The 15,854-nt window shown below is 34.3% G+C and overlaps 1 protein-coding gene across 2 annotated transcripts in view; it reads right to left on the minus strand.

The window, feature by feature from the left end:
• The window catches only part of LOC143230896 (uncharacterized), a 56,936-nt gene that overhangs the window by 25,330 nt on the left and 15,752 nt on the right, over window positions 1-15,854 (minus strand). Inside the window, exon 3 of one of the 2 annotated variants that reach the window (XM_076465196.1) lies at window positions 14,139-15,089. In XM_076465196.1, the coding sequence (XP_076321311.1) occupies window positions 14,139-15,027 (889 nt within the window). In that variant the 5' untranslated portion in view covers window positions 15,028-15,089. Of the gene's footprint in view, window positions 1-14,138; window positions 15,589-15,854 lie in introns of those variants that run through there. The other variant, XM_076465197.1, reaches the window with a different exon arrangement.

The following is a 15,854-nucleotide window of genomic DNA, read 5'->3' on the forward strand; positions in this document are numbered from 1 at the left end:
AAAGCCCCCATGGCTGAAAGGGCAAGCATATTTGTTGCGACAGAGATTCGAACCCGCGAGCATCAAATTACGAGTCGAACGCCTTAACCCACCTGGCCATGCCGGGCCTGTATGAATGATATTTAATAGGTTAGAGAGACTGGAATGTTTAAAATAGGGTTCATTATTTTATTCAAACATTTTGCACAAAGTTTAGTTACAAGTAGGAGAAAAAAAGTTGTTGTTGTTTTGAATTAAGCAAGCTACTCAATGGGCTTTCTGAGCTCTGCCCATCACGGGTATCAAAACCAGGTTTTTAGCGTTGTAAGTCCGCAGACATACCGCTGAGCCACTGGTAGGAGGAAAAGTAAAAAAAGTAACTAATTTCCTTTATTCTTCTATAAACAGGAAACCCTTACGTGTAAAATAGTATATAGAATATAAAGTTTCTAATCTGCATGTTAGTATCCTAAGAAAAATCGTATATTATAGACAAAATCTTGCAGATTCGAATAAAATAAAACAGACACAGTTTGCCAGAAATAACATTCACACCGATAATAACGCCTATTTACAAGCTTTAATATCCCCTCTAGTGGCACAATGGCAGGTCTATAGGCTTATAACGTTAAAAAGTAGGTCTCGATACCCAATATAGATCTTTGTACTTAACAAGAAACATATTTTAATTTTTTAATTAAAACAGAAATAAACGTAATTTATAGTTGACAATGATGATTTACGAGCACCATTAGATTGCAGGTGTAATAAATTTGTATATAATTACTAGCAAAATTGTGAGATTCCAACAATATTAGCTTTATTTTGTTTTTTTTGTCCAAAATAAGCCTAACGAACTTTCATTGTATCTTGATCATTGATATGACAATTGCTTGCAATGGAATGAACAATTATGGTTTTCTACTTTTATGGAAATGCTGGTATTTATGTTCTAACGAGTCTTTCTTTCTAAACAATAACCTTAATGGCGTCCAGATAACCACAAGCCGTGGGAAGACAGTTAAGTTAATGTTTGAAGAATACTGTTAAACAATAAATATTAACGTATAATAAACTTTTTAATAGCTACAAGACACGTTATTTGTTTCACTAAACGTAAAAAAAAAAAAAAACGAAGAAGAAAGAATACAAGAAAACAGCAGTCTGAGTTTTCATACTGTTATAACATGGTTGTAAACCCTTAATTTTTTCTGGCGACTTTAAACCTTTTTGTTGAAACGACTCTTCACGCTTCTGCGATTTTGTGAGTACTTTAAGTTTTTGAACCCTAGTATGAGAACCTAGGTAGTGTTTTTTTTTCTCATAGTTGAGATAAATAAATGAGGATTAATTTTAATTAATTAAAATTTTCCACTGTCATCATAACCCTAAGGAATGAATACCTAGAAATGAATTATTTTAGCATATATTTAAATAAAAAGATAATAACTTATTCGATAGGCAAGAAGTTTCAAATCATGATAACAATGTCCTTTCTGTAAGGTCCCCTGCTGGTACAGTGGTAATTTTACAGATTTACAGCGCTTAGATCAGGCGTTCGATTCCCCTCGGTAGACGCGGCAGATTGCATAATATGGCTTACTTCTAGAAAATTGCAAACACATATCTTTCCATAAGTAATATTCCAAATTTAGCTACAAGCACAGTTATTGCTACATAAACAACTTCCTCTTCATTTCGAGAATCATGAGGTAATTTCAAGGATACAAATCATTTAAGTATCGTTACCAGTAACGATGAATTACGCATTTATACCTTAAACTGTAACAATAGACTATCTCATAACACAAACTGAAGCGATAATACCAGGTATGAAAACACCATCTGACATTGAAATGTATGCCATTGAGAAGGAAGTTTCAAACACTAATTATTTGTGGTAAATAGATCTTAAGCAGTTTGGAATAAATTGATAACCGGATATAGAAAGGACTAAAATTAAGTCTATAATAATATATTGAAGCACTGAAGTGATATATTAGCGAACAGAAGTCAGTACAGTAAAGCAAGGTCTGAAGTGGTATTATATCAAAAACAAAGCTTTACAAGTATGGCTATAGGCTATGATATACCTTTATCATAAACAACAGTTTTATCTATTACACTTCTTTGTTCACTAATTTTCGTTCTGTGAGAAATTATTAAATCATAATTTGTTTCAATTATTTGCCTGTTTTAAAGACTTAACCGTGTTCTATTGTTTTCTTAATTATACCTTTCTTAGAATATATTAAACAGCATAAAATTTCTTAGTCAAAAACATTGTGATAACATAACATTAAACAGGATATAATTATGGCATTGTAAGATAAAACGTGAAGATTTTTCCACTACATAAGCTGCATTATATATTACACTCTTTTTTTTATATGTAAATATAACGTTTATCACCAAATGCCTCACTGTATATCAAAACCTATATCAAAATTAATCGTTTTTCGTTGAATACATCATTGTATATAACTAAAATCCTATCTTCAGATGCCTCACTGTACATTAAGGCTTGCATCGTAATGAATTGTGTATCATCAGATGTCTTGATATAGATTACAGCTTGTATTGTAATAAAACGTGTATCATCAAATTTCTTACTGTACATTAGAGAATGTATAATGAAATATACAATACAGCCTGTATCAACATCAAACGAGTGTCTTCAAATGTCTCACTTTACATTACATTTTGTAATAAAATCAAATGCTTATCAAGTAATGTATGGCTTTACGTTACGGCTTGTATCGAAATCAAACAAATATCATCAAATGTCTTAACAAACATTACAGCTTGTATTATAAGCAAACGTGTATCATGAAATGTACTACAGTACTTCACGGCCTATATCAGAATCAAAAGTGTACCGTTAAATTTCTTTCTGTACTTTAATAGCTTGTATCATCAAAGGTACAATACTGCCTGTATTGAAATCAAACGAATATCATCAAATGTCTCGTTGTACATTACATTTTGTAATAAACTCAACCGTGTATTAAATAATGCACTGCTTCCCATTCGGCCCGTATCGTAATTAAACGTGTATCATCAAATGTTACGTTGTACGTTGCGGTCTGTATCGTGAAATTTACAACACAGCTTTTGTCACAATCAAAATGTATAATTAAATGTTTGGTTATAAAGTAAAGCTTACATTATAATCAAACATTATCAATGAATGTACCGCTGTACATTATGGCCTCTATCCTGATTAGTATATTACGGTCCGTATCAAAATTAAACGTGTGTTATCAAACTTTATTTCTCGAAATTTTTCTCAAAAATAATAATTCGTGAGACACTAAAAAACATGGATTGTAATAACACTTTTTTTCCAGTAATAAAATTATATTTCAAAGAAAGAAACATTTTACTCTCGTACATTCCTAAAGAATGAGACAATACGTGGATAAAACACATCTTACAATAACACTTTAGTTTAAATTAGAATATAACTAAAATAAGAAACATTTGTTACAACAGTCATACATGGTAAACATAATAGTTCAACCTCGAATTGACTGTAATAAAGCTACCTCAACATTACCATAGTTGGACGCCATCATCTGATTAGCTTTAATATTATTTATAGTTTTATAACTACCTTCACGATTCGACACAGACCATTTCTTATTATTAAGTAAATTAAGCCTATTTTAAATAATGTGCACATGTATGATTGGTGCGAATTCGTTCTTTTCTAGCTATGTTTAGTTTACCTTGTCGTAAAAAAATGTTTTAACTTGAAAAATGATAACCTAATTAAAATATAAAGAAACGTAAAAATTTAAATGTGATAGCTGTGCAGCCGTAATGCACACACGTACTGATTGTATGTTATATATTACTTAAAAACAACGGCGAACGATTGATGTTTAGTTCCTGATAGAGCACAAGACGTGGAGCTTGTTTTCGCTGACTGAATTAAAAATATAGCATTTGTCTCGCATAACTAGTTTCTAGAACCATTTCGCCACGTCGGGTAATTTGGACGAAAGCTGTGACACTCGTGTTTGTTTGCTAATTATCCAGCCTCATGTTCTTCAGCGTTCCTGATACATCACGCAAAACAAAACACGTTGAATATTAGTTTTATTTCCCGTGCAAAATAAATTCCAACTAGTCGGTACAGGTTTTATATCGTTTTAACCACGCAAGGCCTTACTGAACCATATTCACCCAACATACTGAACCATATTCACCCAACATCGTAGTTGTTTCTGTCGTAGAAGAATGATGAATAAACCAATGATTCTTTATCCTAAACCAAAGATGAAACTGATAATAAAAAATATAAGAAAAAGCGAAGTTTAAGCATTCATTTTTTGTTCCAACTCTAGCAACACGAAAGATTATAATTAGGTTCATTTTACGTTATCTGTATTACACTTAATAAGCTGTACAAATAAACTTTGTATTTTACAATACATTGAAATAAACAGAATTTATATATTTAAAATTTTAAAATTGTCTGGTTTAGCTTTATTTCACAAACACTGGAGTTATTAACATTTTTCTTTATAATTTAATAATTTACGTAATTTCACACTGTTTTACACTGTCGTTTAATAGTAAGCTTTTTTTACGTTTCTAACAAGCTTAAACAGAGGGATTTTTTTCATTGTAAAAAATCATACATCAAAATGTCCTCCTCGTACCTGTATACACGATCTCGTGCAATTATATGTGCAGCAGAAGTTGACCCGTACAAAGAAAAACTTTATAACCCGAATTCCACAGTTGTTCTCCATCCATTTTTTCAATCAGAATAAAGTATATTTTAGACATTTTTCGCAGAGCACATCGCTTAAAGATGGAATTTTACTTCGTACAAGTTCCTTCGAACCTCAGTGGTTAGTGACCTGAGTGGTATTTTAAGTTATAACTGGCTTAAAACTAGAAGAGCCAGTTAGATGATTGTGATACCAATTCTGCTCATCTGAGAGACTGAGTTTTGAAGCGCTTATAAGAAGGGCGTCATGTACAGGCTAACGCCTATTCTGCTTAACCACACTATTTTGTGGTCAGATACGTGGAAATGTGTTTGCATCATGGCGTCAGACAACATAAACCATTACCTTGTCAACAGTTAGTGTAATACAACGGTGAAATATGGTAGATGTAGTCATCTGACGTTCCTTCTATACGCAACCATCTCTACCAGACAGACTTTAATTGTCCTCCGCTGGTACAGCGGTAAGTCTACGGATTTACAACGCTAAAATACGGGGTTCAATTCCCCCTCGGTGGACTCAGCAGATAGCCTGATATGGCTTTGCTATAAGAAACACACACACACGTACATTTTAATTATATAGTAAGTTTTTATTAAAAGTGATAACTGAAAGTTAAGGAAAAACCATTAACGTTTGTCATAGATATTAAATACGAGTAAAACTCTTTTACCTATATGGCTGTGTCAATGCCATTTTCATTTTGAACATTATTAAGGAAAAGAAACGATTTTTACAAGTCAGGTCTTTTTCCAGTGAGAAATATGACACATTTACAACAACAGCCAAGGAAATCACATTAGTGATATTATCTTAGTTTCGTCTGTATCGAGTTCTTAGCTAAAAACAGTATTCTACAGTTTTATTCTTAAAATCTGGGTTTTGTGGGAATTTCATGTCATTAGACAACTGTTCACGCAATAAGTTTGTTTTTGAATTTCGCACAAAGCTACTCGAGGGCTATCTGTGCTAGCCGTCCCTAATTTAGCAGTGGATTCAAGAGGGAAGGCAGCTAGTTATCACCACCCATCGCCAACTCTTGGGCTACTCTTTTACCACCGAATAGTGGGATTGAATGTCACATTATAACGTCCCACGGCTGAAAGGGCAAGCATGTTTGACGCGACGGGGATGCGAACCCGCGACCATCAGATTACGAGTCGCAAGCCTTAACACGCTTGGCCACGCCGGGCCTTACCCAATAAGAGCTAATCACGAAACAATTCTTTAAAAATAACGATTATTTAAACATTTGTTTGTCTGTTTGTTTGGAATTAAGCACAAAGCTACACAATGAGTTATCTGCCCTTTGTCCATCACGGGTATCGTAACCCGGTTTCTAGCTGTGTGAGTCCCTAGACATACCGCTGTGCCACTGGGGGATATATTTAAACGTATAATGGATTCTAGTGCAATTGTTATATGAATTATTATATTTTAAAGGTGATTTTACAAACAAAACACAAGATAATCGTTACAGTTTATGGTAACATTCACATTAGAAGACGTGTTTATTTAGTTAAAACACATGACATGTAACTACTGTACACATATATCGCTTAAAAACATAGAAATAACTTTCAAGTGATAAATAAACTATTTTCTATAATTTTATTATGTATGAATGAGCTAATTGTTTCATTGATTGTTTACGGTAATACTTTTCATTGTTTGTATATTGTTGATGACTTCTATTGTAACGTGACACACGAACATAATTATTGTGTTGTATAATATTTAATTTAGTTTTGTTAAAGTGCTTGTGCCGATCATCTTTTACTGAAGAAGATGGCTGTTAAATAAATTGAAGTAATTATACTTGGGTGATACAGCATTTATTAACTTTCGTTAAATATAATTGTACAGTAACTAACAACGTCGTTAAGACTCGTTCTATAGCATGTGTAAAACACTTCCTTTATTTACATATGAAAAATAAACTGGGCGTATGATTTTGCAGATGAATGCTTGAGCTCTGTAAATGCAGAGGTCTAGTCGTATCGTAGTTAGTATGCAACGTAATGAAATAGAGAAAGGATGTATGCAACTTTAAAAGGGGCGTGATAATCGGTACCCTTTTAATCTAACAATTTTTTGTCTAATGTTTTTCTTTAACTAGCTGGACAGAAATATTCCAACAGAATCTGTTAGCAGGGCACTCCGAGGGAAATACATCCACAATTTGGAATAAACAATCTGTGGATGCTAACTGGTGGTATGTGATCAAATGAAAAATCAGTTTTAACAGGATTTTTTCAAACACGCAATTATCAGACTGTGTCCAATTTAATTGATTTACCAAACCTGTTACATGACAGTCAAAAACCGATCGTGTCAGATGCAAACAGCAAAACGCAACTTTAATAAATTCATGAGTACAAACTGCAGATAACAGTCGAATAGTATAGAATTACTTTTACTTTATCTGCGAGCTTTCGGCCATTTCACCTAAGCCTTCACTGTTGCCCGGTGAAAAACTCGCAAAAAACAAAACAAAAACAATTTAACGTAATGGCATATTAACTTACCTACGTTATTAGTCTCAAAACCAGTTAGACTGAATACTATTACTACATCTATGAAGAAATCCTCCCTTTGAATCAGCAACAAGATTGAAAACTTTTGTTGATAAAAATTGGATTTCGATAACCGTGGTGATTATACAACAGATAGCCCGCCGTGTAGCTACTGATCAAAACAAACTGTCAATAAAAATAAAAATATAAAAATTATCTTCCCCTTCACTATAAAAAACTTTCTAAAACCACAGTACAGTATAATCGAATATATTGCAGTTTCAAAATTCTGTCAGTATGATTATAAGTATAAATACATTTGCTGTGAAGCTAAATATTATCTATTCAATATATCGTATCATCTTGCTCAATGAAATAAACCTAAAGAATATATTCAAGCGATGTTCAATACATGTAGATTTTTAAGAAAGGGTGAGTGTGTGTGTCGTCTTATAGCAAAACCATATCAGGCTATCCACAGAATGGAATTGAACCCCTGATTTTAGCGTTGTAAATCCTTAGACTAACCGTTGTACCAGCGGGGGACTTTCAAAAGGTGGAATAATTCATTGTTCTGTTTCTTAAGTTCGGGATCAAACTGAAGACCTCTCGTGCTTCAAGCAAGTATTCTACCAGTTGAGCTGAAGGACTGATGCACAACAGCTTCCAGTAAGACACTTTTCCAATAGCTCCAACTAACAGATTCTTCCCCTTTTAGAACAAGCCACGTCCTCAGGACTTAACCCTAGTTAAGTAACGACTACTAGTTGGACATCAATGTTTCTTCTTCTCGATAGAGTTTTGGGGGTCTCTGAGGATGAACACCAGTTTTCCAGTGATAATCTCATTTTGGTAATACTTGTAAGTGTGATCCATACCAGGACCTCTCGTACCACAGCTGAGTGCTCCATCATTTGAGCAATGGAGCTCACTCAATACTCACTGTTAGTCTTTGAGAACTCGGACTACCACAAGCATACTTTCTGTATGCCTAAATGTGTTAACATTTTATGTTACAACTACGGAACAAATATTTATAACAATTGTTAAGTGTATACTACAAATAATACGGTGGTTCTTGTGGAAAAAGTGCATAACTTTTGAAGCAAAATTACCATGTAGTGTTAGTACTGCTTAAAGTACGATATATGGACAAATGGTGGTTCTTGATGAAAAAATGTGTAAGTTTTAAGGCAAAATTACCATGTAATATAGCTGTTGTTTGAAATACAATAATAACTTTTCTGCATGAAATACATAGAGAGAGAGAATAGATATTTGCACGTTCAATGTATTCTATGTATTGTTCAAAGTGCATGAGTAAACTTTAAAACTTCCCCCCATATATCTTCTAAATAGTACAAAATTCCACTCACAAAACCTAGAAAACTTTAAAAATTGGGTTTGGTTTGTTTTGAATTTCGCGCAAAGCTACACGAGGGCTATCTGCACTAGCCATCCCTAATTGAGCAATGTAAGGTTAGAGAGAAGGCAGCTAGTCATCACCACTCACCGCCAACTCTTGGGCTACTCTTTTACCAACGAAAAGTGGGATTGACCATCACATTATAACGCACCCATGGCTGAAAGGGCGAGCATGTTTTGGTGCGACGGGAATTCAAACCCGTGATCCCTCAGATTACGAGTCGAGTGCCGTAACCACCTGGCCATGTAAAAATCTGGGAGAGGAGATACAGCCAAACAAAAAACTGTGAAAATTTTCTGAGCAAATCAGGTACGATAACTCTTATCCCAGCAACATTTGAATTAATTCTCAGATGTCCATTTCTTGTGGTGTAAGTTGGTTAACATTTCTTTTATTTGAAATGATAATAAAAAAATAGAATATTTAGTTCTAATTCAAGTTTTTGGGTCTCCGTTTGCAATTTTTATTCAGACGTGGAAATAAATTTCACGACTGTCGCAGATACAACTTCCAAGCACATAAAAATGTTTAAGGCTAAAACAAATTTCAAGCAAACATTGTTAAAAGTTTCGTTAAAAACTCTATCTCTTACTGTTAAAACTAGAAAGTAAGGCCTCCTTCTTAAAAAGTGTTTGGATAATTACTCTGCACAACATCTCATTTGAACCTCCGTGCTATTAGCTGCTTATGCCACTAAATATAGAGATAATTTTACATATAAATACTCCGTCTTTTGCAAAAAAAAAAAGTATTATTAGTTTTAAAATAATTAATTTTTGTTCCTCTTAACAACTCAAGTCGAAGTTTTTCTAATTCTGTTCATTTCTTGTTCCATTATGTTGAAAGAAGTAAAAGTTACCTGTTTTAAACGTTCTGTATTAAAAATAAAATTATTTTTCTTAATTTCAATTTCATAAGTTGGTTTTACTTCGTTATAAATTTTTTTTGTGAAATCTAGATATGTTCAATGTAATATATCCTTCAGAGGTCAAGTGCCGACATATATTATTACAATAAAAGTTGTAAACAGAAAAATAAACAAAATTGGTACGTTTTTCTCCAAACAAATTTCCTGATGTTTATATATGTGTGTGTTTAACAAAAGTCTATTCGAGTAGTTAATTTGAATTATACTTACATTATTTTATAGGCTTAATCGAACTTCAAGAAATTTATTTGCATATGCTAATGTAATGGCTTGTTGCAGCAGCTTAGACATAAAACCAAGTACGATGTGTTTCAACATATATATTTTAGTTTCAGAAAGATGCCTAGCCATTTTTCGTACAATGTCATCAAGGGTAGATTTATGCATGGAGAAATCAGTCACAGCCTTTTTTTGAGATGGATATTCCTATAGCAAGAGTTTAAAATACGAAAAACTGAGGTACATTGTTAAGGATATAATTTGTTTGGAATTTAGTGTAAAGCTACATAAGGACTATCTGTACTAACCGTATCTAATTTATTAGTGAAAGACTGGATGAAAGGAACTATTTCATCAACACCCATCGCCAACATTTAGAATACTCTTTACGAAAGAATAGTAGAGTGCACCATCACATTGTAACGCCTCCACAGGTGAAGTGACGAGCATGTTTGATAGGGCGGAGTTTCAAACCCGTAAACCACAGTTTGCGAGCCAAGCGCTCAAACTATACCAAGTCTACCCTCAAGGAATACTTCTGTGTTATCCATAAGCGTACGAAAACTTGTATTGCAGGGCAATTGGGACAATAATGATCCCCAAAACCATATCAGAAGCCAATCTTGAACAAAGTACTTATCCATAAAGTAAAGATGATGGGTTGGTTTGGTTTGTTTTGAATTTCGCGCAAAACTACACGAGAGCTATCTGCGCTAGCCGTCTCTAATTTTGCAGTGTAAAACTAGAGGGAAGGCCGCTAGTCATCACCACCCATCGCAAAATTTTGGACTACTCTTTTATCAACGAATAGTAAGATTTACCGTCACATTATAACACCCTCACAGCTGAAAGGGCGAACATGTTTGGTGCGACGGGGAATCGAACACACGACCCTCAGATTACGAGCCGATCGCCTTAACCACTTGGCCACGCCAGGCCAAGGATGATGGGTATCAAAGAGATCCCTCCAAACAAAAAACGTTATATATATCGTAGTTTTTTAAGTTTTCTTGTTATGAATTTCGCGCAAAGCTACAGAAGGGTTATCTGCACTGGTTGTCACTAATTTGGTAGCGATAGTCGGGTGGGAAGGCAGATAGTAAACACTATCCACCACCAGCTCTTGGGCTTCTCTTTTACTAACGAATAGTGGGATTGATCATTACATTACAACGCCCTCATGACCCTTAACCACCAGAGCCTAGGAAATTTTCATTGTACAACACTATCGTTTGGCAAACAGTTGAATTTTTTGAAAGGAAGGTAAATCAGAGTCAATTTAATTATTTTTCTTGTTTTACATCAATATTGTCTATCTAGTTTCTTAAGATAATGCACATCTATTATGAATCAAAACTCCTTTTTTCCGTAAGTTAATATTTCAGTTTACACAGAAGTATAAAAACGATTTTAAAATTTCACCACGTCATTGTAATGCATGAAGTCATATCCGGTCATGCTCTGTCAGTCATGCTGCTCGACAATAGTCCTGTAACGGATCTTTCATTGCAAAAGTCTCCGTCTTAAAATTGTCATGACCAAAGTACACAACTCCATTTTGCATGTTTTTCATAATCCATATGCTGTACGAGGATGATAGTTTCCCAGTATCCCTTTGAACAATCTGATTACATAGAAACTCATAAGCGATTCTACGGTACGTCCTCGTATTTAATAGCACGAATATACACGTTTCAGTCTCCAACTGTTGGAGGTATTTGAAAATTGATCGAATATGTCATGAAAATAACTTGTGTAAATATGATTTTTGTCGCTTTTTCAGAAGGATATCCTTCTTTATCACCAACGACTTTTGCTACTGGCTTTTCCTGTCGTGGATTCTTACCTGAAACAAAATGCTACTCTTTACATATCACCAATAAAATATGTCTTGTTGCAGGTCTCGTATTGTATGGTCCGCTTTTTTCCAAAGAGAGACCCATATACCTTTGTTTTCCAGTAACATCAAGTACAAAAGGTCCCCTTGCTTTGGATATTTTAAATTCTCGATCTGAACACATTTTTATGATCTAAATTTACGAATATTTTACTATTACATACCCTTTCCAAAACTTAATTCTGATACATTACGTCTCACCGCGACTTTATGTAGTTGTCATATGTTGAATCTTCTGTAATAAACGGAGACACATCAAGGAAATGTAAAACCGATACAAATATAGTCAATGTTTTTAGACTACTTACCTTACTATCTATTTTTCAAATTTAAAATTGTGAGAGCTTTTCAAAGGACGTAGTTGAACGTATTAGTGTTTTTTCAAAGAGAAATCCAAGTAAACTGTACGTTATAAAAGACAACAAAAAATACAAATGAAACTTCTCAGTTTTAATGCCGAGCCGAAGGCTTAACTTTTTCTTGTGCTTTGTAATATAGCTAATACTCAACAACCTTAGTGCATGGGATTCAGTCTTACTAATCACTAGTGAGAACTGTTTGAAGCGTAAAGTTTAAGTTTTGAATGTGACTTGTATATCTTCGTCTGAAGGTGACTTGTGGTTTCATGACTTCATATAAAACACAGCTGAGCTGTGAAATATAACGTACATGGACCCAGAGTCATCTGTCTCGGAAAATCTCTTGTACAATATAACTAATGACAAGACGCTATAGTAAAGAATATTATATCATAACTACTTACTTAATATGTTTTACTTTAAAGGAGAGAAGCAGTGAGAATCAAATGTAATCAGTTAGATTCATGTAATGTATTTCTTTATCTTCAATCTTGAAAGGATTGTGATATTTGAAATACTTTGTAAATCCACTTCAGATTTGTCAAGTTAACAGTTATACTAAACTGAAGTGACTTACCTTTAAAATAGATCTAAACTTACCAATACGAACTTAAGTTAAAAAAACTGATCATTGAATAAGTTATTATTGTTCTCTTTACTTTCTAGTTTGCAGAATATTAAAAATAGTTTAAGGTTTTCATTGACCTATAACAAATGAAAAAGACATAAGGATAAACTTCAGTGCTTAAATAAAACTGATGTAACCAAAATTTGGTCAATCATTTGAGTAGAGATCAAACACAATCATACAAATATATTATCTATAGTAAAATTTAAAGAAAAATGTATTTTAATATTCAAAATGTTATGAGTTTAGGTAGGAGCAAAAAAAAAGTTAAATTATTTAAAATTATGTATACAATTTTGTAATTTTATTTTTAATTAAACTTTCTGATACCAGAAAAATTTCAGAGACAAAAAAACTCATTTAATGTTTCATAGCTTTGTCTTATACTGCGTCATGAACTGAGAAAGTATGACTAATGAAATACGTGGTTTTGCGCCAACTTTAAGCCTAATACAGATCTAGTTTATTTGTTTTAGAATTTGTATATCAAAGGCTGTTTACCAGATTGTCGAAGTATAACAGATAACAAAAAGTCACCTTTAACTGTTGCACAAACCACGAAGTTTGTTATCGTAAACTGTTAAAATTTAACTGTTGGATCAAAATAAAAGTGCAGTTTTGTTTTCATGAATCAATTTTGTTGATGTAAAATACAGAAACGCTCAATAACATTTGTATTTATTAAATATTTGTATTAAATACTCATTATACTTAAGCGTGTATTGTTAAAGTTGCAATGCCCCTCACGCATTCAGTGTCTCAATTAGCAAAAATACCAGCTTAATACATTGTTTTATTTAGTTTTTAGAGTTATTCTTAAACCAGTAAAAACCGAAGAGGATGTTTATATTGTATTCATAGCATTTTCTCTGATAATGGAGGAGTTATTCTTAAATCGCTGTGCTGAGAGATCTGTATATTATATTATTACTTTTTCTTCTCATTGCCGATCCAATAAAAACTTAAGTTAAACCTTATATTGACGTATGTTTATTACCTTCCTTTCTAAACCTCTAACAAAGTTTTTTCTTGAAAACTAGAAAAAACAACAACTATAACCTATTGTATATGTCACTGTATATAAAAGTATATTTTTTTTACAAAATTTTCTATTTGACAAGAAAACCAGTTTCTGATAGATTAGTTGAAACTTAATTAGCATTATTTATTATAACTCATTGTTGGCTCAGGTTATCTTGTATATACCTTCTATGTGTAATACATTGCCTGAGTTAGAAATGGTAAGCGGTTTGTTGCTGATCTAGATCTGTCTATTCGGAAGTGTTGTGTTATGACTCAGTACATCGATACTGTTTGTTAAATGGATCTTGATTTATTACGTGATTTTACCTCTAAATTTACAAACTAAACGCCGAATCAGCCCCTGAATGGATTTAATTACTACCTTCAGGTTATAATTACAGCAAAATCTTAGCTTTACCTGCTGGAACTGTAACAGTTGGATCAGGTTCATCATCCGACTCCTCCACGGCATCAGTTAGAGGGGTGACGGGTTGATCAGCAGAAACACTGGGAGAAGGAGTCGGCAAGGCGGAGACCCAGTCTGTGCGTTGAGGGGAAGTTCTGGTATGTATTTGTGGAATATCTAATTCTTCGAGTTCTCCGGAGCTTGAATATCCCGTAGAAAAGTTTAAAAAGTCTGGCGAGAGACACGGGAGTTCGTACGTTGAGAGACAGTTCACGTCGATGGCTAGCTCTGCTGAGTCTGTTGGAGAGTGGATCGCATTGTGCAAGCTGTCGAAGCTCGGTGACGACACGCGCGGCTGGCTAGATGAATCAGGCGGGAGAGTCCCGCACTGAAGGCCACCACAAACCGTCTGGTGGGCTGCATCAAACCACGTATACATGGAGTTGATGATTTCTTGTGGCCAGATGCCTCTGTGGGTTGGTTTCCCTGTTTCGCAACTCTGATCTGTGGGCGATTGGTTGTTGTTTATTTCGTAATATTCTGGGGAATGCAAAGGTTTGTGGAATGGTATTTTAATAGAAATTTCGGGGAGTGATGACGTCTCTTGCACGTTTGTAAGAGTGTGAAACATTACAGGAGAAGCTCTGGTTTTGTTAAACGACACGGTTTCGGAAGTCGAACCTCCACTCATGCAAAGAGCATTGGTGAACAATGTGGTGTGTATGTCGTCCACGCACGAGGCAGACAGAAGTGATGTCATGTCAAGATCGATGTCTTGAACAGCTATTTCATCTGTGTTAGAAGAGGTAGAAAAATTCTGTCCTGGTGTGGGGCAATCGTACAGAGAGCAACCGTCTCCGCCACATTGACAGTTGGTCATACTGAAATGTTTCATTTCCATGATGTCTGCTCTCTCTGTAGCGGATCTTCCTCTTCGTTTCCCTCTTATCTTCAGCACAGCAACTATAGAGAAGAGAATCAAGAAGGAATACTAATGAAGTTCCTTTGCGCGCGCCAATAAACCACCTCATCTCTCAGAAGGATGCTAGTTGAGACCCCGTTATCCCGACCCTTCCTCCCTCACTATTGGTTCCTACTTCTACTTTTTTGCCCCGACGGGTAGCGCCCACCGTCCCGGCTGGCTAGCTAGCCGCCTCATATCCGCCCTATGGTGCCGCGAGCCTCAGGCTATTTCTTAGAAAACGGTAGCTTTAACTGCACTCGCCCATAGCAGACGTGACTCTTTCTGCCCCCTAATTTACAGTTGACAGTTTTTAAAACTTAGCACACGTTTTCAGTAATCTCACCCGACTGGTTTTGTGATTAGGTTATAGCAAGTTCAACATCTGTGATAAAGTAATACATCAGTTAACTGTTCTTAATTCGATACTTTTTTTGCCGTTAAAGGGTAGTCTAGCCTACTTTCAGTAGAAACCTTGTATCTCCTACAGATGGCGCTCAAAGACAAAAACCCACGGTTATGATAGTAAGTATATTTACAGAAAATGTATTTATAATTTCAATTAAATAAGAAAAAAAATTCCCTAAAGTTTCTGTACCAGTTCATTATGACACTTAAAAGTAAAAGCTAGGATATAAGAAGTTTTTTTTTTTTCAGTGGTATCTCTATTTTCTTAAATTTATTATGTATTATAACAACCTTACGTCACATGTGACAAAAGTTTTCTGGTACCGTGTAACAGTTAAAGTTTAAGAAATGCTAAATGC

The sequence above is a fragment of the Tachypleus tridentatus genome, chromosome 10, assembly GCF_004210375.1.
Source record: "Tachypleus tridentatus isolate NWPU-2018 chromosome 10, ASM421037v1, whole genome shotgun sequence".
Lineage (NCBI taxonomy): Eukaryota > Metazoa > Arthropoda > Merostomata > Xiphosura > Limulidae > Tachypleus > Tachypleus tridentatus.